This window comes from Lytechinus variegatus, chromosome 10 (assembly GCF_018143015.1).
Source record: "Lytechinus variegatus isolate NC3 chromosome 10, Lvar_3.0, whole genome shotgun sequence".
In the NCBI taxonomy this organism is placed as follows: Eukaryota; Metazoa; Echinodermata; class Echinoidea; order Temnopleuroida; family Toxopneustidae; genus Lytechinus; species Lytechinus variegatus.
Genome location: NC_054749.1, coordinates 16,941,086 through 16,967,435, shown reverse-complemented (window position 1 = coordinate 16,967,435; position 26,350 = coordinate 16,941,086). Strand labels below are relative to the sequence as shown.

The 26,350-nt window shown below is 35.4% G+C and overlaps 1 protein-coding gene across 1 annotated transcript; it reads left to right on the top strand.

The window, feature by feature from the left end:
• The first annotated feature begins 34 nt into the window (after positions 1–34).
• LOC121423193 (probable ATP-dependent RNA helicase DHX40) lies at positions 35–26,150 on the top strand. Its single transcript, XM_041618512.1, has 17 exons — positions 35–409; positions 4,058–4,204; positions 5,633–5,751; positions 8,006–8,254; positions 9,688–9,886; positions 10,133–10,232; positions 11,042–11,128; positions 12,159–12,230; positions 12,995–13,105; positions 14,882–14,962; positions 16,842–16,999; positions 17,548–17,662; positions 19,402–19,510; positions 20,090–20,257; positions 21,079–21,165; positions 23,869–24,037; positions 26,015–26,150. Exons 1-17 carry the CDS (start codon positions 259–261, stop codon positions 26,122–26,124), a joined length of 2,232 nt encoding a protein of 743 aa, XP_041474446.1. The 5' UTR covers positions 35–258; the 3' UTR covers positions 26,125–26,150.
• The last annotated feature ends 200 nt before the right edge of the window (positions 26,151–26,350 follow it).

Sequence of the window (26,350 nt, the reverse complement as noted above, 5' to 3'; positions counted from 1 at the left end):
CTCAAAAAGTTTTTTGTTTCATGTCATATTTATACGATATATTGAAGATATCCACCATATGAGTATAATATATCAGTAAAAGAGAAGAAATCATTTGATTTTTTACGGGGTAACTCATCAAAATAATCAAAATTAATGTTAATCAATCATGCATGCAAATTAGCTTAAAACAAAATATACATCCGCTGGTTTCCATGGACGGACACCGTTGGTACTTGACTCAGTGGCGAAGGAAAATAAACGAACAAGCGAATCAAAATGGCAGCCCCCATAGGTAGAGAAGCGTTACCAATACACGGTTTCAAAAATGACATAATCAAATCCATTCGTGACTCAAGAGCTCTAGTCATAGTAGGAGAAACTGGAAGCGGTAAAACTACACAACTCCCCCAATTCTTATATGAATCTGGTGAGTTTATGCTACATGATTGCATATTTCTATTATCGGTGATTTTATACCATTGCCCCATGCGTAATGATTCGTGTCATGTCATGAATGGTCTTGTACATGTATTTTGTATTGTCGTGCGCGCGTGCCTGCACAGCTCAGCGACTTCACTCGGTGGAGTCGAGTCACTGTAACCATCCTGCCTGTGGGGAATCTAGCATGCGAGATACGGCGCCAGTTATACTAACCTCGCAAAATGCATGTCATTTTATAATGACAATGTTATTGAATTTTGACGATTTCATTCATTCAAATGATTCATCACACGAATGTGACTGTGAGAGAATACTAGTAAAACACGCCAAAATCTTCTAAATTTATTCAATTTATTATTCTTCATCTTATGATCTAATTTAATTTTAGAAATACAGTCGAAATTATTTATAAAAGTGATTTTTAACGCTTACCTCCAAATCTCGTCCAATATGTGTGTGTATGAGTTTTGTCAGACGTGTATCAATCAGTACGTCTTGGACCGACCTTTAACGTCACCATCCGAAAGACGTGACCAGGGCTCGAACCTAGTCTTGAGGACGCAATGATGATGATTTTTTTAGAGATGTCATATACTTCTTCATCATTGACGTCTTGACACTCTCTCCATAGTGTCTTCAGCGAAGGACCAAAACAAAGATGGATTCCCCCCCAAAATCCATCTTTTTAAACCGAAGTCACTAGATGTTTGTTAATTTTATTAATTCTTACACCTTCCTACGCCTAATGCGTAGGAAGGTTTTAAATATTACTTTTAAAAATGTAAAAAAATGAAGATTTCTTACCTAACTGATGCCGCGTAGACCCCTCGTTCCACATGTAAACAACGGAAATACAATAGCGTCGACCCTTGAACCGCTTATGTATGACGTACTTCCGGAAAGCAATGCCGTCTTAACGAACAATTTAGAGATAAAAAATCTTATTTAACAAATATTAAAATTTATTTCATGATCATGAATAATTCATATAAATATATAAATTATTTATGATCATGAAATAAATTTTAATATTTGTTAAATAAGATTAAATAAGAAAAATGCGAATTTTTCCTATCGAACAGTCTCGATTCAAGTCGTTTTGCTTATCAATTTTGTTTCCAGCGCCCCCCCTAAAATTTGTGTGGTCCCGCCCTAAAACTTGAGTTGGATTGATAACTTGTTTTTTGGTGGTCCCTCCCTGAAATTTTAGTTGATAACAATTTCTTTTTTGCTTATCAATTTTGTTTCTTGCGCTCCCCCCTAAAATTTGCGTGGTCCCGCCCTAAAAGTTGGGTTGATAACTTTTCTTTTCTTTTTTTGCTTGTCAAAAATTGCTGAGTGCCTAGAACGCAACCAGCAGTACAGCTGATCCGGCATTTAACAAGCAAGTTTATTGAATAATATTGCGTGCCCTCTCTATGCGTATGAGAAAACAGGCGATTTGGGTCCATGCCTTCTTCGACATCAAGAAAAATCATTGATATAAATTACCAGAAAGACAGAGAGGAAATGAAATTGGCTTCATTTCGTTTGGCAAGTTTCATATCCAAAGCTGATTTAAAATCTCAGTGAAAATGCTAATTTAAAAATAATAACCCTAAAGGTATTGCAAGTGCCGTGCCAGTGGTTATCCTGTGCAAGGCAGCAGTAATGTACCCATGGGTGGTATGATGGTGGTCCCCAAGTATGCGCACCTAACGATTTGAGTTAAGATTAACATGAACTTCTTTTTATTTCACAAAATCTCTCTGTTTATGTATATATACACTCAGCAAAAAAAGTTCTTGGACACTTAAAAAAGTTGAAATATTCCATATAGATATTTGATTAAAGGCAAATTATTGTATGTCAACATGACCAGACAATATTCCTCTTCCAGTATGACATGACATTTTCATGTTAACAGTCATGCATGAGTGGTTACATGCTTTAAACAATAGCAATGTCAGTAAAAGAAAATTGCAAGAAATGGACCATTCAAATGCTAATGAACATGGCCATCCTGTAGGCATACATTCAGCAATTTCAACATGCATTTATCATTTGAATTGAATGCTTAGGGATGCATCATGAGATGCATCATGAGATGCATAATGAGATGAATCGTTTGGACACTCACTTTCAAGATGAAGCTTTCCAACCAAGAGCATGCAAGAGCAATAGGAATGTTGCAGTCTGGGCAATCATGTAGACAAGTGGTTCAATATTTCTAAGTGTCACCAACAATAATTTCAAATTTGAGCCAGCAGTATTTGGCTACTAATGAAGTTAGAGACCGTCCTAGGAGTGGTCGACCTAGGGCCACCATCCCTGCAGTAGATAGGAGGATAAGGATAATTTTCTTTTGCTTATGCCAAGATACTGAAATTTGACATTTTGTTCATCGACTAACTTTGACTTAAAATTCCAGTGGAATAGTGATGCATCCAAGAGAATGGAATCGTCCAAATCAAAGATCAGGCATTGTACTATGGAGCCAGCAAAGGGACATGTAAAAATATTTTCATCTCAGTAGAATGACTTGTTATCTCATTTTAATGACATGATTATCTCATTAAAATGACACAACATGTCATTTAGATAATAATCTTGATAATAATAATAATAGCTAGATTTATGTAGAATCTAGCGCTTTTTGCTGGAGGAGGAATCATGATAGTTGGTAGTCAAACTCTATCTCTAGTACTTGTGCCATTCATGGCGATACAGTTTTTTCTCTATCTCTCTAGTAATATGCCTTCTCCTCCAGAAAGCTTATGTGTTATATTGTGATAGAAAGTTGGTATTTCACTCTTGAAATTTTTTAAAAGAAAGAAGATATAGGCCTAGACGAAACCCTTCGCGGGTCTCACCCCAGAATGCCATCTTCAAAGTATTGGGCTTGTTTCAAATTTAACAGTACGAGGAAATCAGGTAAACAAAAAAATTACAATTTTATCAAATTGGGCAGAGGAATATCAAAGCCATGACACTGTAAAAATTGTATGCTTGTTCATGAATATGCAATAAGAAAGCTCACTGGGCAAGAGCCTCCCCCCCAAAATAAAAAAAAATCGCGACCAAGGAAAAAAAAAAGAAAATGAAATAAAAGAAAAGGAAAAAGATAAGGACAAGGGTGTAATATATTTTCTGAATATAAATTATTTCAAAATCTATCACAAACTTGGATTTATGTTGCAATTTTTGCTCGCAACTTTTTATTAATTTTACACAATATGCCATATTTTTGGCTCATTATGCCATTGAAAAAGCTGATGATGTAAAATCCCCACTTATTCTCAATCAGAATCTAATTTTTACAATATCACCCCCAAAAATGAAATGAAGTTCACTTCAAACATCAATGAACCTGGGAACAATGAATTTCTGATAATCCTGTATGAAAGCATCATATTTGCTGTGAGTAATATTTTGTATGTAGTATGTGGGTAGTTCTGGGGGCTGTTGAGGGTTATTTGGCCTTCCAATCGTCAGATGTCGTTTCTGGTTGGGCCATGCAACTCACACATTCAGTCATGCTATGCTACTGTCAATACAGCCTTATATGTCCTGCTTTGAAAGGCACAGTTTAAATCAACAAAGCTTTTCCAAATCCACTTCAAGATATACATTTAAATATGGACTTTATTTTCAGGTTTCCACAAGTATGGGACTATTGGGGTGACACAGCCAAGGCGTGTGGCAGCCATGTCTGTTGCATCAAGAGTTGCAGAAGAGATGAGATGTAAGGTCGGAGGTCAAGTTGGATACCAAGTCAGATTTGATGATTGTACATCAGATGGTAAGATACAACTTTCACTCTCACTCCTGGGCTCCGTAACACAAAGATTAGCGATCAATCGCTAAATTAACTGACCAATCACTATCAATGTTAACATGCACATTAGGTTTGAAATACTGACCAGGGACCAATCAGTGCGGTCCTTTCGTATTTGCAATTAATCGCAAGCCTTTGTGTTACGGAGCCCTGGTGGGTGTTTCATAAAGCTGTTCATGAAGTTAAGAGTGACTTTAAGAACAGCTGGGGTCCGTAACACAAAGGTTTGCGATGAATTGCAAATATGAAAGAAGTGCAATGATTGGTCCATGGTCAGTATTTTAAACCTAATGCGCCTGTAACCTTCAGTTCATTTAGCGATTGATCGGTAATCTTTGTGTTACGGAGCCCTGGTGTTCCTTTCTTACATGCTAAATATTCACAAATGAACATCTAATGGTGAATACAGTTTACCATGAGAAAGGATCACTTGTCATTCTTAAAGTCACTCTTAATACAGATTTATGAAAATTTTCCCTAATTTCCCTAATATTATTTGTCTTGGAACTTGAATTTTTGCTGTTTGAAGAGATACATGTACACAAGTTAGAGTTGTTTAATTTTCCCCCTTTATTTCATTTTGGTAACATTCTGTAGAGGCCTATTTGTACAATACATGGCATCAATAAATCATTTCTGGATTATTTAGTATTTACCACAAGATCATTAGAAATCGCTACTATCATTATTATTGTTTTTATTATTCATCAACATCGTCATCATTATTATAACTATTATTGTTATTGTTGTGCTAATTTAAGAAGAATATCGGGACATACCTGTCCCGCGACAAAGGATTTCTCTTTACAAAATGAGATTACTGTGATTGATACCTGATCTAGAGTATTTATCCGAGCTATAATCGCAAAATAAAAGCCAAGAACACAAAGTATTCAACATACAGTGTACTTGTTATGTTATGTTAGGATTATTTTCATTGAAAACTCGATTGGCATTTTGAAGAGTAGATTGTGGCAAGTGCTAATAACTATTTTCCATTTGTCTATAAATGAACTATGTTGGCCTACTAGGAATAAGCAATTTTCTTCCCCAGCATCTTTTTCCCCAAAAGCATTGATCATTGAAAATAAATGCTCTTATAAAATAGAATTACAGTTCTGAATAAAAACTATGATAATGGTGGCAATTTGTATTTGGAGCTAATGTAGGTGTAGTCCTTTACTTACACCACACTTATATCATTGGAAGTTGCAGCCAAGTTTAAAATCCCCATAATTGTTTTCACAGTTTTTAACAATGTTAAACATATCATAACTATTTCTTTTGTTCCAACTTCCACCTATGTGTTTCTCTGGACATTCTTCTCTCCAATAAATTTTTGTTGGTTTGTATTCCTCTCTAATTGATTATTATCCTTTCCTTATCTTTCAGAGACTGCAATCAAGTACTTGACCGATGGATGTCTTCTAAGGGAGTTTCTGAGAGACAGAGAACTCACTCATTACAGTGTTATTGTTCTTGATGAGGCTCACGAAAGGAGTTTAGATACAGTAATTCATTTTTTTTTCATGCATGGGGGGGGGGGCGTGTTCCACAAAAAATAAAGACAAAAACTAAAAGTCATGCACATAGAATTTTTCTGTTACCTCATTGATGGCTATGTGGAAGAGCCGTAGTGTAGTGGTTCTGACTCTCGCCTTGTAAACAGAGGGTCGTGTGTTTGAATCCTACCACGGTCTAGCGTCCTTTGGCAAGGCGTTAATCCACAATTTGCCACTCTCGACCCAGGTGCTAAATTGCTACCCGGTAGGATGCGAAAGATATTGTATGTTTGATTTTGCCAGCGCCATAATGTGGCTGCAAGAAATGCTCCCCAGGGAGTGGAAATTGTGCACTTTTCGTGCATGATTGAAATGAATGCAATGACCGGGGTAATAATATGCTGTAACACGCTTTGGGCCATTCTGGGAAAAGCGCTTTATAAAAATTGGCTATTGTTATTATTATTATGTGTGAGAGCATGCTCTGACCAATGGCAGGATGTACTTTATGCCGTTTGGAACTAGTCATTTAAACCTAGTAATTCGAAGGGGGGGGGGCTGATTTAGCCAACACTTTTCGCCATAAATCCGCCGCGCCAAATTAGTTCCCGCATTGCTCGCTGACTTTCTACTTTCAAGTCTAGCGCAACTTTTGTGACCAAAATTGTTGACCCCAGGAATGCGGTTCGGAAATTACACAACATTTTGTAAGTGCATGCAGACCCCAAATTGCTCAAAAACATGAATACATGTACAAATCTAATGTAAATAGTGTATTTAGCCAAAATTCATATATGTTTCATTATTTTTCCTTTTACTGATTAAAATCAAGTAATTTCATCATGTTTATTAAAATAAAGTCGTAGACAATTACCATTGAAAAAACAAAAAAAAAAGTCGAAAAACAAAGACATACTGTAAGAAAAAAATTGTGATGTTGAAATCTTTTAACGTACATTTGATCAGATTCCTATAAAGAGTCTTAACCAAACACACAGCATTTAGGGGGCATTATTTAGATAATTAGGGCAAACTTTTGATTTTACATGTAAATTAGCAATGAGTTTTCTTTGGATTTTATGAATTTTTCTGTTTGCATGGATTTTGGTAGTAATATTTGAAATTTTATCTGCATTATTGAACTTGTTGCAGGTGAAAAGAGTAAAGGCCACCACACACCTTACGACCCGACTTGTTGGCGACTGACTTGCGACTGAGTGAGGGGAGATGAATCGCAAGGCAGTCATAAACCTCGAAACCGCACACCTTGCGATCCGATCTGCGACTCACACATGCACTTTTTGCTTTTTGGCATAGCATCTGAGAAATTGCGCTTACTACTGCGTATGCGCGTTGTTTATCATAATACGCGTTATGCAACTCTGCTGTCTGATTGGCTGGAGGTTGGATTGAGCTTGCGATCCAGTCATAAGGATTCGACATGTCAAATCCTTCCGATTTCCCTTGCGACTTGTTTCTGACTGGTCTGCGATTCAAAGCTGACAAGAGCTGTGATGTCACATTTCCCTTCACCCAGTCGCAAGCCAGTCAGCGACCGGTCGGGGTCGTAAGGTGTGTGGTGGCCTTCAGATCGTTCCTTTCAATCTCCCATACATCATTTGTTTGCCAGTAGTCCAAAGTTTTGTCCTCATCGAACAGGGATGGTTGGATTCATCTCATCCTCGCGGCAATCACCCTTCCTCCACTTTGCACTATTCAAGTACATCTTTTATCCAAAACCTAATTCTCCTACTCACCTCCTTCTTTAGTATACCTTGTTGATTTAATATCAACATCGCCATCTGGATGTCACTTCATGCATGTCATGCAAAAACTTTTGAATTTTAGTTGTTTAATCTGCATACATTCGTAATTCCGAAGGTTCGTTATTTTGAAAGTTCGTATTTCCGAAGGTTCGTAATTCCGAAGGTTTGTTAGTCCAGAAACGAAATGATTAACAAACCTTATTTCGTTTTCTGACTAACGAACCTTCGGAGCAATGAACCTTATTTCGTTTTTGGATTAACGAACCTTCGGAACATGGAACCTTATTTTGTTTTCTAATTATCGAATCTTCGGAATAGCGAACCTTAGGAATAACGCCACAAATGTTTGGATTAACGAACCCTTTTACGTTTCAGATTAACGAACATCGAGGTATAGGCAATTTACATGTTTCGGAATTACGAACCTTCGGAATTACGAAGTGTAACCGTTTAATCAACTTGTTGACCCTTTTCTCCTCATCATATTTTCCTTACAGGATATCTTGTTTGGTCTTGTCAAGCAGCTCTTCCTCTCCGATAAGGATCTGAAATCATCAAAACGGCAACACCCCCTCAAAGTTGTAATAATGTCGGCCACCTTGGATCAGGGAAAGTTCTCAGACTTCTTGGGTGGATGTCCCATATTTGAGATTCCAGGAAGGTTATACCCTGTCAAGGATATATACTGTAACCTGATTGAGGAGAAGGATATGGGAAAAAACATCACAGTCAACTATGTATCTAAGGTTTGTGGCTGTTATTTGCATTCTTTTAATGCTATCTATATTTGATGTCCTAAAATCTAGACATACATGTATGATATTTGATCAAAAAGTATTCATGGTTAGTATTTTTGTATTGGTCATTGCTGATGATGTATGTTGGTTTGGATTCTTAATTATCGTATCCTGGGGAGCGTTTCATCAACATTTTTGTCCAGACCTGACAACTTTCCCTGATTCTGATTGGCTGAGAGGCACTGTTACTAAGGTAACTGTCGGATAAAACAGGACTTGTCAGATAAAATACTTTCATGAAACGCTCCCCTGGAATTGACATTCTATCACTTCACAGGCGAGATGGATGTAGCTTTTTATTTGAAGGAAAGATAATGTGTATATTCATTTTGGGAATGATTGTTAGTATTGTCACCTGAAACAAAGGGTGATAATTTGCTTCATATTACGACTTGTAATATTCTTGGGTAAAACGGCAGTGCTTATACACTTGTAGCTAGTATAAATGTGTACAAATATATTGCACAAATTTATCTAGATCTTGCTGCTTTGCCAAAGTAATGCCAAAAAGGTGATGGAATAAAAACCTGAGTTGATGCTAACATTTTTTTTATTTTGTGAGTAAGCCTACGGAAAATGATTGAATGAATCTTTTGACTGAAGAGATCTGTGAAACATATCAATACCATCCTAGATCTTGCTGCTTTAACCTTACCATTTATGTAAAAAGGTTTGCTAATACAAAGCCTCAGTGGGTGACAGACTTGATTGATACTTGGTCTAGAATTATAACTTTGAAGTTGAAGATGATTATGGTAATACTCTAAAACAATATGTGACTTAAACCAGCGAAACCACATATTTCAATAGAATAGAGACCGTGGACTGAAAGCTGATTTGTGATTTTCAATAATTGTGACTTTCATTTCGAAAATTAGCATTCACCAAATTTTTCCCAGTAAATTTTCTGAATATCACATGTCTATATCAGGGTGCTAAATAACTTTTTAGAAGCACTTGCCCAGTCAGGCAAGTAAATTTTCAAATAGTTGGAGTATACTTGCCCAAAAATCTATTTCACTTGCCCCCCAAAATCCTTGAAATAAAAGTTTTGCCTCTTCAAAAGAAAGTTTTGTGGTTTTATAAACCATTCATCTCTTCTTTCTTTTGACATGAACTGTTCTACCTTGTTATTGCAATTCTTTTTCCAAAGTGATTTTATCTTGCCTGCCATGACGAATATTAGGATTAATATCAACCCTTATTTTAGTCATTCTACTTTGAGAATATGTTTGCCCAATTCGGGCAAGTAGTTTTGGTCTTTACTTCAAAACACTTGCCCGACCCTAACTTTTACTTGCCCCGGGCAATCGGGCAAGTGCTTATGTAGCACCCTGTATGTATTTTTGCTCCTCGTTATCTCCATATTTTTATTTCACTAGGTCGTTGAGACAGTGATGGAGACCCACTTGGAGCAGAAGCAGGGTGACATCTTGGTTTTTCTCACCGGCCAGGCGGAGATCGAACAGTGCTGTGACAAACTCTTCCAGAAATCAGAGCAGGTTGATTATCGTCATGATGTCAGGGATCGAACCGTCAAGGCTTTAATGGTGCTTCCCGTCTATGGATCCATGCCTACTGGTATGTGACAAGAACAACACCGTCTTACAAAGAGTTGTGATTGATCCGATCAATCGCAACTAATGTTCGATTAATTAATGTGAATGGGTAATTTTAAATGTTTTCTTTCTAGAATTAAAGGAGACTATAATTTTGTGTAAATGCATGATATCTATGTTTAATGTCTCTAGAAATAAAACAGAGTGTATCTATGCTTCTGCAAATGTTCAATATCCACCGTAAATCTCTCATGTTTGCCTTCCCTAGAATTACAGCAAAGGATTTTTGCTCCCTCTGGCGTTGGAGTTAGGAAATGTGTCGTAGCTACCAACATTGCTGGAACATCTCTAACCATTGATGGTATCAGGTAGGTTTCCTTTTCATACTGCCCTATTGATCAAGACCATACATCTGCCATACTGGTACTCCCAAGTTTCTTTTTCAACCTTATTGTTTTAGCAAGAATATTTACATGTTTACAGATTATGGTGAAGCAAGTTACAGAAAAAGTTAACACATATAGTATGAAACAGATACCCTCTTTTTCAAAATGCAAAGTTAAAAAACTTAAAACAAAATTTAATTGCAATGTAATCCTTCCAAATAACTAAAAGCAAAAAAAAAAGATAATAATTATAAGCAAATTGAGAAGGTGACATGAATTATGATACTAAGTAACTGTGCATATGATATAATGCTAGGGATTTGACATTTTATGCATAATATTTGATGATAATATAGATAGCGATAATGTTTGAGCTTCTACCAAGGTTGTTAGAATCTTAAACATGATTATATTTGATCATCGCCAACCGATGAAAGTTTTCTGTATCAATATAGATACTGTTGATCAATTATTGATCCATTTTATGTATTTATTTATTATTATTTTTTTCACATATTTAAAAAGGATAGCCCAATCAGCACAAACTCTGATTTTTGTTGGGCCCTTTTTAAATGCAAAGTAAATATGCAGATAAATACAAAGAGAGCAAACGTATGTATACAATAGACTATTTCAGAATGTTACAGAATAAAATACTAAGTTCAGTAGGTTCATTAACATGAACATAATGTGAAAGTATAGTGGGTCACTCTTAATTTCTCCTGCACCTAGTGCATTTATAACTCTCCCCATTCAATTCCTTCATATCAATCAATTCTCTGTACATGTAGGTATGTGATTGACAGTGGTTTTGTGAAGCAGATGTCATATAATCATCGGACAGGTCTAGATGCTCTACAGGTTGTCCCTATTTCAAGGTGAGATTTTTTTGAAAACTGTTACTTCTTTGTACAATTCCAGAAGGTTTTTTTTTGCCTCGCCTGCATAGCAAAGCGAGACTATAGGCGCCGTTTTTTCCGACGGCGGCGGCGTCAACATCAAATCTCAACCTAAGGTTAAGTTTTTGAAATGACATCATAACTTAGAAAGTATATAGACCTAGTTCATGAAAACTTGAATATAAGGTTAATGATGTATTACTGAACATCCTGCCTGAGTTTCAGGTCACATGACCAAGGTCAAAGGTCAAAGTTCAGTTAGGGTCAATGAATGTGGTATTATGTCATATGAATGGTGTTTTTGTGAATGATTATTTTATAGTAGTTTTCAAAGTTAGCACTGCTGCTATATTAAATCGTGTAATGCAGGCGAGACTGCCAGAGGCGTTCGACTTGTTTAAATTACGCATTACTTTAGGAATGAATGGTTTATGTTACCGGGTATGTAGCTGGCCTCCCTTCCATATCCATAATTTTTTCCACATTAAAAGCCATTAGACTCACAAACCGACAAAATTGTTCCATAAAAAGAATGAAATTACAGAACCAATCACATCAGCCAAACATTAGAGTGTAGTTTCTTTACAAGCATTTATTTGTGGAGTGCATACGACGCAGCAATATTGAGTTAATATACATTCATATGATAACATTTATTTACATTGTTGATTCCAAAATCTTATAGAAAGCAGTTATTCATGTAAAGTATGATTAACAGAGCTGCCAAAAAGTACTGATTTTCAGTATTTAGTACTGAAAAATGAGAAGAATGTTGATGGTTTCATGCACAGCACCAATTTCTAAAGTTTCAGTCTTATGTGTAGTTCTTTGAAAATCAAGATTTTCTCTGCAAAATACTGATTTTAAGCTTTCAAAAGTAATGAAATGTTCTCATTAATGTTAACTCTGCATTAATATTTTTCCTTCTCCTTTGAGAGGTTTTCTACCCAATTTATTCTCACATCAAATTTAACAAGTTTTTTTTTATCTTGAATTGTTTCATCCTTAGAGCTGAAGCCATACAGAGATCAGGCAGAGCTGGTAGGACTGCATCAGGCAAGTGTTACAGAATATACAGCAAGTAAGATGAAATAAACCCAGATTTATTTTAAAGGGAATGAATAAACTTTGTCAAAGGAAAATGTAGAAAATTTGGTTCTGACTGAATGGAAACTATAGGCCTACTGAATATCTTCCTCGTGTATAATCAACAATACTTGAAGTTTTTAGATGAAATAGGAGTCATTAACTATGTAAAGAAAGTAACAGATAATTTGAGGATTTCCATTGATTTTAAACATGGTTTTAATTATTTTTAATAAATATTAATATTTGTTTGATAAATATCTGTCTTTGGGCAATATGTGTGCTCATTTTGGGAATTACTGCAAAATTGATATTTGGTGCTTGAAAATACTGTATTAAGCACTATATAAATGTTGTATATTAGTATTATCATTATCATTATTAGAAATGTATGGGGGCATCATACTCTAGTGGTTAAGACTCTTGTCTTCCAATCTTAAGGACGTGGGTTTGATTCAAGGGCCATGGCGTGTTTTCCTTCAGCACCAGAATCGGTAGACTAGCTTAGCCGGGGTAATATAGGAGCACCTAGCAAGGTGGATATGTGCGCTATACAAATCCTATATTTTTTATTATTTTATTGTTATTATTAGATTATTATTTTCGTTATTGTTATCATTATTATCTTTATTATTATTATCATTATTATTATCACATCATCATCATTTTTGATATTATTATAATTATTACTATTGTCATTAAATCATTATTACCATTAATATACACACCATTTTTACCCAATGATATGGTTCCTTACAGAGGTTTCTATGAGAACTGCATGAGTGAAGATATGATACCTGAGATACAAAGAAGCAGTTTGACCAACGTAGTACTCAACCTCAAATGTATGGGAATACATAATATACTCAAGTGAGTATACATATTGTCATGACAAAAAATACATGATATACTCAAGTGAGTAAACATATTATCATGACAAAAAATACATAATATACTCAAGTGAGTAAACATATCATGACAAAAAATATATAATATACTCAAGTGAGTAAACATATTATCATGACAAAAAAGGTGTGATGTAATATATTCATAAATGGAAAAGAGTGTTTTTATTTTTTGTTCTGCATGTTCTTCTTGGCATATTTCTTCTTGTTAAAGGTTCTATCAGACTTTCGTCTAACAGCGAAGCACTGCAAAGGTGTTTCCTCCAAAGATAATTTGGTATAATGCATCAAAAATGATATTATCCCCCCCCAAAAAAAAGAAGACAATATGAGCTGTCCAGAGTGGCATGGACAAATGATGACTATAATTTCATTTGCATGAGTGGAGCTAAAATTGTCTCACCAGTTTGATAAGAACACTGAAGAATTAAAGACATATGCTAACATTGTAGACCTGTAATTTAAAAAATATCAAAGGAGAGATGAAACATGTACATGAATGCCTTTTTGTCAACCTAAAAACTCTAAAACAACCAAAAAATCTAAAGAAATCCTTTTGATATGCGTTATAATTGATGGTTTTGTGTAATTTCTATCATGCTGATAATAATAGAACACATAAGTGTATGGATGAAATTAAGATGGTATTTCCGGTCACTTTATATCGCTTTTTTGAAGCACTTGATTTTCAGACGCGATTTTTTTTTTCTGGGCTTCATTTTTGTAACATATCACAGGTGCAGGTGACAAGTGGTACCTCGCAGCTCAGATTTTTAAAAGTCAAATCAATGTTAGCAAATACCTTTAAGCTGAACTTTGTCTCACCATATCTGAATGACACTTGACTGATATTTTCTGTAACCATTGAGTGAGTTCTCTGTAAATGACTTCCACATCTTGCTTTTGAACAGAGAAAATGAAAATTTTGTTGCCTGTTTCCTTTAGTCAGGGTAGAACAGACTGAGTTGAGCTGAGGGATGGAAATGAGAGTAATGAAAATGTGCTTGCTTGAAAATACTTTTTTTTTCTAAAGCTCTAGGGCCTGTTTCATAAACACTTACGGTTATGTTAACTTTGCTGTAATGATAAATGTCATAGAAACCTTGATTATGATTGGCTGCTGACCACATTTACCTTGGAAGTTAACATCGTGAACAGTGAAAATAATCATGCATATTTTATGAAAGAGGCTCCTCAGTAACACTGTGCATCAGTACTATATCATAATTATTATGGTTGCTATCAGGTCTGAATGAAAGGAATTATATACCCTTAAAGATAAATTCAAGTTGTAACGAATTCAAAAAGAGTTCGTACAGAATCCGATGAAATGACCACCAAAGTGTCTGTTTGTATAAATAAAAAATATGTGCCAAAGGATTCTGGAAGCAATTGTGTAATTGCTGAGAAATTAGCAAATAAGCACAGGATTTGGGTCAAGCGTCGGGCCAACATTCAAAGCAACAATAATACACTGTCCCACATGCGCTTATCAGTGTTGAACATTTTTCAGCGTAGATTTCAAGATTTCACAAAGTTCAGTTTATGTAACTGTACCAGATCTAGATCCTCGATGATATCATGGATATAGTGACAATTAAGCTTGGTTTCACACACTTTCTCGTGTAATTAGTGTTTACTGCAACTACTTTCATTACCTTTAAAACTACTAACTACAAAAAGATAGATATTTATGCTTTTCAGATTTTTACAAAGAGTTTTGTTTTGTGATGTTTTCCAGGTTTCCATTTGTAGATCAGCCTGAAGAAAGAATGCTTCTAGAAGCTTTACGTCAACTCTATTATTATGGTGCTATAGACAAGTGAGTTTATTCGTATCTGTAAAACAAGCCAATATTTTGTGAAGTTCTTTGAGTACTCACGAACTGGTAGACGAACGCTTAATAAATCTTGTTCTTGTTCGTCTGTTTTGTTTGTTTCATGTTATGACATCTACAGAGGTGCCAACTAGTACTGATTTTCAGTATTTAGTACTGAAAAATTAGAAGAATACTGATGGTTTCATGCAAAATACTGATTTCTAAGTCTCAGTTTTATGTGTTCTATGGTATTTCTTCGGAAATACCGATTTCCTCACCAAAATACTGATTTTCTACTTTTAAAATACTGAAATGCTCTTGTTCAAGTTGGCAGCTCTGCATCTAAGAATAAGTCTTATGACCTTTGACTGTCATCTTTCGTAAATAGCATGAAAAGAACTTGAAAGCTCTGAATGACTGTTCTAATCTTTGTCACAAATAGGAATTTCTGATTAAAGCGGCAATGAACTAGCAGCCTAAACAGCACCCACCTCAACTCCTCATATGTGACCAGCATAATGCAGCATTATGAGCTGTATAGTCTTACAATATAGGCCCATTTGAATAATAACATACCAACTCACCACTCAAAACATTCTTACCACACTAAATATGTTACCTAGTAGCAAAATAAGTACTTTCCTATAAAAAACATTTTAGTTTCTCTGTATGAATAAAATCAAAGGCTAATTCATTCTCTGTATTATTGGGGGTTATCTCAAAATGTACATTTTTGAGACTAGTTATTTACCACACGAATTGTTGGTCAGTTCTCTCCCCTATGGAAGCTTAAAGGTCAAGTCCACCCCAGAAAGATGTTGATTTGAATAAATAGAGAGAAATCAAACTAGCATAATGCTGAAAACTTCCTCAAAATCTGATTTAAAATAAGAAAGTTATGACATTTTAAAGTTTCGTTTATTTTTCACAAAACAGTGATATGCACAACTTAGTGATATGCATATGAGAAAGTCGATTATGTGTATCACTCGCTATTTCTTTTGTGTTTTATTGTTTGAATTATACAATATTTCATTTTGTACAGATTTGACAATAAGGACCAACTTGACTAAACCATATAGTACTAAACAATGCTAATTTCACATGTTCAGGGAGGAATTAATCGTTGTTTCACTTGACAATGAGGAGAAAATTAGAATATTTCATATTTCATATAATAAAATACAAAAGAAATAGTGAGTGGATGACATCATCAGTTTCCTCATTCGCATACCAACCAGGATGTGCATATAACTGTTTTGTGAAATTAAGAGAAACTTTAAAATGTCATAACTTTCTTATTTTACATCCGATTTTGATGAAATTTTCAGTGTTATGCTTGGTGGATTTTTCTCTTTTTATTCAAATCAACTTTTTGTTGGGGTGGACTTGTCCTGTAAAAGTGCCTCCCAGATGTGTCATTTATTTTGTATTTATCTATGTTACTGTTTGAATATATTTTTTATCATTATTACCTTGTAATACATCGCAATTCGGCCTTAGCCGCAATGATATCTTGATTTTTAATAAACAATTTATCTATCTATCTATCTAACCATCTTGTCATGTCTACATCCTCTGGGAGAGATAATCAGATGACAAGATCTCGCATCTAAGATCCTGTCATCTCATCATATCTCCCAAGTGATGTAGACATAAGAAGATCCAAGAACTTGTCATCCGATCATCTCTCTCACAGGATGTAGACATAACAATATCCAAGACCTCGTCATCTCATCCTTTTCCCTAAGAGATGTAGACACGACGACATGATTATCTGAACATCTGGGTGGCATTCCATAGTGATCTTTAGTATGAACCCTGACCTAAGAGTGTTAATATTTATCAGTATTTGTTTTTTATATCCTGCTTTGTATTACAGAAGAGGAAACATTACCAGCTTAGGTCGTCTGTTAGTAGAGTATCCCTTACCTCTATCCCTAGCGAGGGCTGTGATATTTTCAGGGGCACTTGGGTGTTCTGAAGCCATGCTACCAATCGCATCCATGCTGTCTGTGGAGAATGTATTCATTAGGCCAGGTAAGTGAATAGTCGTTTGATGAAATCTGACAACCTGGTAAAATCTTTGAGCAGACGATTTTTGTTTAGATGTTTCATCAAAGATCATCCTTTCATAGAATTTTTCCAGGGGTTTTTAGGCTTTTTACTTTGTATGATGTGAAATAAAAAGAAGAAAACATTTTCTTAACAAATAATGTGCATCTGACAAATTCCATAAAGTTGTCTCTTTTAGGTCATCCGTCAAAAATTTCAGTCAGTTGTCTGATATGCTGAGATCATGTAGTGTACAATCTTTATAACTGCAAAGGCGAGAACTGACTGCCATTGACGCAACATGCGTTATCAAGTCACAGGTTTGGGCATATTCTTTTTTCGAGGGGTGGATCTTAGCAAGCGTGAGTATTGCAAAAAATGGCTAGTTATTGATTCTTCAAAAATATTACTGTTATTCAGAATCACCATGAAAAATTATGTTACATTTGTTAATTTCCTTTATGGAATTTTGATAAACAGCGCCGTTTAAGACTTGTTTAACCAACACCTTGCAATAATGTAATTCACCCCAGGTGATTCTGATCAGCAGGCTGAAGCGCATAAAGCTCATCAGAAATTAGCTGATAAAGCAGGAGGATCTAATGACTTCACAACTCTCCTGGCTGTATTTCAAAAGTGCAGTGAAAGGTATTTATTTTTCATGTTGTTTTGTGTTTATTCATTATGTTATTATATTGTTTGTTGGTTCATTGTTAGCATGATTTGCCAGTGAAAAAATATTGTATTTCAGTTCTTTATTCCCATTTGAACTTCACTGACCACTTAGTGGGGTAGCATCATTTTGTTTTGGTATCATGTGATATACAATCCAGTTTATCACAGTCAAGTTATTGTGCTGTGTTTTGAGCTTTGCTAATACTACACATATAGGGCCAGCTGGAGATGTGTGTTAAGCAATAGCCTCAGCTGTGTAAACAATAAACCTATTCCACACGGAATATGGCTCTGTCGTTGCTTGTGACTAGTTGGAAGTGATTTAGATTAATACTAAATAGCATGGGCAGTCCCAGGGGGGGGGCTGGACATGGCACCCTTCCCCCCTTGAATTTCAAAGTTTAAAAGTAGTCTATTGATAAAGGGAGACCCTCATCTCATCCCCCCTCCATGACCAAAAATCTTTTCGAAATACTGATGCATGCTCAACAGGGGAAAAAATTCCATGGGGGCTTGGGCGTTTTTTGTCCCTGAAATGCTCAAAAGGTAAATAAAAATAGAGCCCCCTAAATTCTCCTTTCACTGCAATGTTAAAGCTTATCCAATGTTGCAGATTTAGGCAATGGGCAGGAATTTATTCTTTGATGTGATTTGGTGTTAGGCAATCGGCAGGAATTTATTCTTTGATGTGATTTGGTGTTAGGCAATCGGCAGGAATTTATTCTTTGATGTGATTTGGTGTTAGGCAATCGGCAGGAATTTTTCTTTGATGTGATTTGGTGTTAGGCAATCGGCAGGAATTTATTCTTTAATGTGATTTGGTGTGATAGCCCAGTCAGTAGATCAGGGGTTTTGGATTCCGATGTGCCGGGTTCAATTCCAACATGGTGTGCTATTGCCCTTTGGTAAAGCATCTATTCCCACTACAAAGTCCTTCAGAGAGAACATTAAGCCTTTGGTCCTCTGGTTGCTTGCGTCCATGCATTCATGCTTTCTTAGCAGTCTGGTAAAAAATCACCACCATCACTAGCAAGTATAATTATTGTTCTAAATCACTTTTGTTATTAAAGGTCAAGTCCACCTCAGAAAAATGTTGATTTGAATCAATAGAGAAAAATCAGACAAGCACAATGCTGAAAATTTCATCAAAATCGGATGTAAAATAAGAAAGTTATGACATTTCAAAGTTTGGCTTATTTTCAACAAAATAGTTGTATGAACGAGCCAGTTACATCCAAATGAGAGAGTCGATGATGTCACTCACTCACTATTTCTTTTGTTTTTTATTGTTTGAATTATACAATATTTCAATTTTTACGAATTTGACGATTAGGACCTCCTTGCCTGAAGCAAAAAATGTTAAAATAATGGAATTCCACATGTTCAGGGAGGAATGAAACTTCATTTCACATGACAATGACGAGAAAATAACAATATTTCATATAATAAAATACAAAAGAAATAGTGAGTGGGTGATGTCATCAACTCACTCATTTGGATGTAACTGGCTCGTTCATATAACTATTTTGTTGAAAATAAGCGAAACTTTAAAATGCCATTACCTTCTTATTTTACATCCGATTTTGATGAAATTTTCAGTGTTATGCTTGTTGAATTTTCCTCTTTTTATTGAAATCAAGTTTTTGTTGGGGTGGACTTGTCCTTTGAATTATTTATTGAATTATTTTTATCACTTATTTTTGATTATCCAGTGAATCTCCTTCAAGATGGTGTAGGAAGCATAGTATACATTGGAGAGGAGTCAAGACAGCTATGAGTGTACATAAACAACTTGAGACTATCCTCCATCAACAGATGAAGGTTAGACTCATCCAGTCAAAAACCGTCCTCAACTGTTTCACTTTTTGTTCAAAATTTTCAAATTTTGGAAGTTTCATGAAACAGATCATTTGTGATATTCACTGACAAATTTGCTGTGAGCCAATCAGATAAAAAATGAAAAAGGGTCTGTAATTTGCACTGAATATGGGACGTATACTATAATAAGACACAAACACAGAAAATCCTTTAAACCTTCTCAATGAAAAACCCAATAAAACGTCCTAACTCAAAAAGGGATCCTAAACCCTGTGTCTCAAATTCAATTCCAAGTCAAAGTTCTTGAGTGAAAATGGGAATATGCTGGTTTAGGGTATTTCCAAATAATTAGAGATATCTGTGTAGTGTCCTGGTAGATTTCCTACCCTTAGATCCTTGTTTAGGGTGCTTATTTTCAAGACAGTTCTCGTAGATGCTGTCCACTCTTAAAATAAAGTCCCCCCCCCTGTTTATAAGCAAAGTTTCCTTTTTTCATTATTAAAGTCTGTTATTTTTAGCATTCATCAGATATGCCAAGCCTACATAATGACCTCTTTCTTCATCCTTATTAATTTCATGCAGAATCCTGACTTCCCAGAGGAGGATAACTCGGGTTCGACCAGCGATCGTTTGAGGAGAGCCCTCTGTAGTGGGTTCTTTGGTAAGGTTGCTCGGAAAGCTACCACTGGGCGTGGCTACCGCACCATGGAAGGCCACGGTATAGGCGTCTTCCTACACCCTTCTTCTTGTGTAAGCTTTCTTTATATTTATTACCGATTTCTATGAAAGTTAACAAAGGAAAATCATAGTAAGGACTGTATGATATTGACTTTCTGGGTATTTGCTCACTGTAAAAGTTACAGCTTTTGCGTTATTACCAAACATATGTGATGGTGCTTAAAATCATGCGGCACAATATTTGACAATAATGTATTGATTTCACACATACGTACTCACATTACACACAGTAAATCTGATTGCAGTCCAGTGTAGAACACTGAATGTTACATATAAGCTTCTAAGTTTTCATTAAATCCTCACCTTAGAAGCAATCATTCAAATTCATTCAAAGCATGCTCAAATAATCATATTTCAAACTGCTACATGTAGGTTAAAAGAATGACAAACGACCATTGAATTTTTTTCAGTTTACATTGTGCCTGCCGGCACTCAAATACAGTATTCATTATATTAATTCTAAAATGTAGTTTTACTCCTTTCACAGAAAGATAAATAAAATCACACACTAGCATACCTACGGGGGGATGAGGGGAGGTGGGGGTGAGGGGGCAAACTGACGAGAAGTTGATGACACTTTTTTTTTTGCTGTGAAATCTTCTTTATATCCTGTTGAGGACTTTTTTTTTTTTGGCTTGTCAATTTTTTTCTGGTAAAAAATCCTGTTTGTGGTTGCCCCCCCCCTGTGGAAAATGCTAGGTACGCCACTGAAATCAGACCTTGAATTGTGGACATCTTGACTACCTCAGCCACCCATTCTCTTTAGAGTTGGTGTAGCATAATAATAATAATGATTACTTGTCTAATGTAACTTTTTATGTATTTATTTCTAGTTGTTTGGGCGCGATGATGAGCTTGACTGGGTGATTTATAATGAAGTCATACAGACATCCAAGGTCTTCATGAGGACTGTATGCCCGGTAAGGAACAAATTTCACTTTAACCTCCTTCAGACATGGTGCAATACAGCTCAGAAATACATGTGATAATGATCAGAGCTGGTGAGACACATCACACTGCTACATTATTGAACATGCATTTAGCACTTAAAAAAAAAACGCATCTTGGCTCAGTTGGTAGATAATCCATGTCACGACTGGGAGGTCAGGAGTTCAAGCCCCTTCAGTATCAGACCAAAAAGCTTTAAAAGATGGGGGTTGCTGCTACCCTGTTTGGCGTTTAACAATTCAAGGGATAGAGCTAAGTCAATTTAGTGCTACCTAGTGGCTGCCGGGCCCACTATCAATTGTGGAGAAAAAATGTTTTTTGAAGTATTTCTATTTCATATTTCATTTTGAATAATAAATATGGATTTTCATTTTTCACTTTAATTCTAAATTTTCCCAACCAGGACAGGCAAAGTCATGATATCATAGGGATTTCATTATGATGCCATATATTGTGTTATATGATGTCATTATGATTTTATTGTGATAGTATATGTTTTGTTGTATCTTGTCATAATGACTTCATCATGATTTCATAAGTAATTTTACATATCTCATGAGTAAGTCAACACAACTTGAGACAAAACTTAGTTTACATTAATTTTCTTTAGAGCTTGATTTGTCTGCGGTCTTTTGTTGTCTTGCTTGCCTTTGCAGCATTCCCATTAAAGAAGTAATGTATTTAAGAATCAGTTTTCAAGATATATTAAGAATATGCTTACATCGCATAATGAATGCAGTTCTAATATTTTTGCATTTCATATCTTTCCTGGCCTTATTCACAAAGGTGGTTTTTAAAACCATCGGTTGAACCCATGGTTTATGCAGATTTCCTGTATAAATTATTTATGATGCCCGCTCTTGTAACAGCGTGCCAAATTGACACCTGTTGCCGTGGTTATCCATGCTATTTTATTCATGAGTCCACTGTTTTGAATTAATGAGTCCACTCTTCAAACAGTGTACTTAACCATGGCAACAGTTGTCAGTCTGGTTGACTATGACAAAAGCGCACATTATCATTGGACATTTTTTAATATACGTGGTAAATAGCATAACTTATACAAGAAATCTGCATAAACCATGGATTCAACTGATGGTTTTAAAAACCACCTTTGTGAATTTGGGCCATTGAGTTTACGTCATTCTGTGGTTTGGCTTGATAATTTTTCCATTTGGCACCCTAAAACCCATACAAAAGGCAAGACAAAAATGAGGAAGGGGGGGGGGGAATCTATGAATACAAATTACAATGCACCAATGTTTTTCATTTAATGGTAATAAAAAAGCAATGATAAAAATGTCTTAAATCCTAATACATGTAGAAATATGAAAATTGATGTTTAAATTGTTACTAATATATATATATATATATATATAGCGTTATCTAGAGGAGATATGAAGTAAGTATTTTTCAAATAGAAGATAATTCGTACTATTTCATATTGGCAAAGAGTTTTAGATATCCTTTTTTTTTTATTCAAATGAAAGAGGCAGATATATGGTATTATTTTTTATGCTGATTTATTATATTTCACATACATGTATTTTTGTTGTCAGTCTACTCTGAAATCACAAATAAGTATAAATCAATTAGATGGAAAATGGGCAATTTTATGCTGTTAGGAGCGGTGGATTAATTAAAAGGCAAAGAAGATTACCATTAATAGTTTTGAGGTGGCGATGCTGCTTAATATTTTTTTGGGTATTTAATCCAACTATTTAACATCTACTTTAGATAACACACCATTGTGAGGAAACAAAGCAAAGCAATTTATGACCCTATTTCATGTGAATAAAATTATTAAACTAATTACCGGTACTAAAATCTTTAAACTGGCTACACAATAGAAACCTTATTTTACAAGTTTTCACATGCAAATGCACTTTTATTATTATCCATAGAAATCTAATTAAGCTTTAAATATAAAGAGTGAATTAAAGAAACTTAAAAAACTAATTTTGTCAATTTGATCAATCAAAGCTAATCAAATAGGGGTTTGAATCATTTCCTTGTTCTTACTAATGAATTTAAGGAGACACTATTATTCTCTGGGCTAACCTAAGAAAGAAATATTTGTGTATGTTGCTTTCTCAGGAAGATGTGAAGTAAGCATCTTTTTCAAACAGAACAAATTACTAATTTACTCGCATGCACATGCTTTTTTCATTGGGGAAAAAAATATTGTCTATAATAAAACATTGATATGAAAGAGTAAAGATTATGTTCTATTTTGAAACTGCTATGTTCATATCTTCTCAAGATAGCACTATAGTCAATTCAAGTTGGAACAAGCTGTAGGTTTCCATGGAATAGCAAATACAATGATGTAATTGATTATTTTCATTCTATTTATGAGCTATTGCATGAAAGCTATTGGTGCATTAGATTGGACACAGTATGCACAAAAAATTTGCTTCTTATTAGTACTGTCTTTCATTCAGGTTTAGCGCTCAAAATGAAAATCTGTATTTGTAATGTGTGTATAGTGTTTTGTTGAAAATACTTATTGGTTGTAAATACAGTACATGACTGATGTACGTGTAATTCATCTTGACTCAGGTGTTAAGGTTCTCAAGGCTTAGGTTTCAAGAAAAATCTTATGCGCACAATGCTACAGTAAGGTTTGAACTCAGCCTGATTAAGCTTCATTGTTTTCGTTCCATAATTAACAGGTGAAATATGAGTGGGTCAAAGAACTCCTCCCCAGACTACATGAGCTGGATGCCTATGCACTGAGTGGATGTCTAGCGCCATCCAGTGATAAGACTGAAAATGAAGACTCTGATGATAGAGGGACGAAGGAAGAAAGAGGGAGTAGTGACAAGAAAAAGAAGCTGAAAGGTATTCCAACAATTTATGTCTTCAGCCTTACGTTTTCTCTTCTTTATCAGGACATAGACCCAATGGCCCTAATTCTCAAAGGTGGTTTTGAAAACCCATGGTTGATTCCATGATTTATGCAGATTTCCTGTATAAATTACGCTTATTTTACCGCGTATATTAAAACATGTCCAATGCTGATGCGTACTTTTGTCACAGTGCGCCAAATTGACGCCTGTTACCGTGGTTATCCACGCTATTTGTGGACTATTATAGTGGACTCGTGAATAAAATAGCGTATCTACCCATGGTCACAGGCGTCAATTTGGCGCACTGTGACAAAAGCGCGCATCAGCATTGGACAATTTTATACACGCGCACGATACGCGCTAAAATACATGTAAGCGTAATTTATACAGGAAATCTGCATAAATCATTTACTCGACCGTGGGTTTTCAAAACCACCTTTATGAATTCAGGCCAATGTGTTTATGCAATAAGAAGTGATCTGATTGTTTGGTTTGGCTTTCTTTCTCTCCTCCATCACACTTCTCTTTTTCTTTCCTCCTTTTTTTTCTTTCAATCTGTCTCTCTACTATTCCTTTATCTTTCTCTCTTCCTTTACCCTTTTCTGATTATTTTTTTTTCTTTTCCCTATATCTTCTTGTGTCCCATCTCACTATCCTCTCTGGGGCCCGTTTCATAAAGGACTTGCAACTGTTGTAACTCTGCCATTATTGCAACTACCATGGTAACAGGGCTCAGCAGCAAATCATAATCAAGGTTGCCATGGTAGTCGCCATAATGGCAAAGATACAACTGTTGCAAGTCCTTTATGAAACGGGCCCCTGAATTCCTCCCCTTTCTTTTCCTCTCTCTACCTTTATCTTTCTCTCTCTCACACACTCTATCTCTCTCCCTCTATCTAATCCCTCTCTTTTCTTTCTTTATCCTTTTCTCCCTTTTTTCCCCCTTTCATTATTGTTCTCTCATTATCTTCATTTTGTAATCTACCTTCATTGAGCACTATATAAACATCACATATTAATAGTACCGTCATCATTGTGTGATTATTGTTGAATTTTCTTTGTGCTAAATATATCTACATACTGCTCCCTTTGTCTATCATATCCTGAGGCATACTCATTTTTGTCTCTGGTAAATCTTTTAATCCAAGTTTTAGTCCTAGAGATTTCTAATCACCACTAAGCGAGTCGTTTTCTTGACAGTAATGTTGAGTTATGGAATATGTTTAATATTTGATCAGAATTCTAAGTATTTTCTTCAGACTTGGAAAGATTTAGCTCTGTAATGAAGTTCAACAATACAAATTTCCCTTTCCCATGACTGAAGTTTTCTTATTAAGGTACCATGCTATTTATTTTGCTATTTCTCACAAGTCAAACATTCTGCCTTATATAACATCAGTGTTTTGTCTGATCGCCCGGGTTGTAGCATGAATATTCCTGAGACGTTATCTCTGATTGAACAACCAGACTGGTGCTTTTGGGTCTTGACACTGCTTTTGGCTTAGCCTGGTATAACTTTTGACTTCTGTCCTCACAAGACCAGATTTTACATTGTCTGCCCAGCTAACTGCTTCTTTGCAGGGCCACAGAATCCCACATTGTAGACACCTTGTGAAAAAAAGAGGATAAGATTGTTTAAAATTTGGCAAATGACAATAGGCCTTTTGTTTAAAAGGTCAAAGGGATATGAGGCTGGAAATGAAACATTGCAGAGACAAACATTTTTGGTCACTAGCCAATGGAAATTCTGGTAAAATCAATATCTCATTGAAGATTTTGCACAATATTATTTGTCTTAAAGAATTGTTTTTGCTTTTTCCTTGCAGCACAGAATTTTTTTGCTTGCCTCTCCAACATTTGTGTAATGTTACCTCATATCCATCGAGTTTGTGCTCATTTATTTTGCCAAGCTTTGTTCAGGAGTTTTTTCTTAACCATTTCATTTTGATTTTTTATTTTGAAATTCCAGGTGACTCTGAGAATGAATCTAATAAGGTAGTCCGCAGGAATGATGACACATCCATCACAGATGCAAAGCAGAGGTACCTAGAGAGAAAGGCTGCTAAACTAAAACATTGATATCAACATCCATGCGGTGTGTGGAATTCTTGAGAAAAAGACAGCTATGAACAAAAAACTTGATGTTAACATCCATCTTGGTTCCAAGGTTTAGAAATGGGCGTTTGTGAATTTATGTTGTGATCCAATGGCCGTTTACGCAGACAAACGTTCACAAAAAGGCGGATAGGCAAGCAGGCACCAACTCAATGAGCTAGATTATTGATAAGCTGTCCTTCATCTATGA

Excerpts from the sequence above, each read along its gene's own strand:
- LOC121423193 (XM_041618512.1), top strand. The coding sequence starts at position 259 with ATGGCAGCCCCCATAGGTAGAGAAGCGTTACCAATACACGGTTTCAAA. Across the intron at positions 11,129-12,158 it reads CAGGTTGTCCCTATTTCAAG|AGCTGAAGCCATACAGAGAT; the intron begins GTGAGATTTTTT and ends TTTCATCCTTAG. Across the intron at positions 21,166-23,868 it reads TCATGAGGACTGTATGCCCG|GTGAAATATGAGTGGGTCAA; the intron begins GTAAGGAACAAA and ends CATAATTAACAG.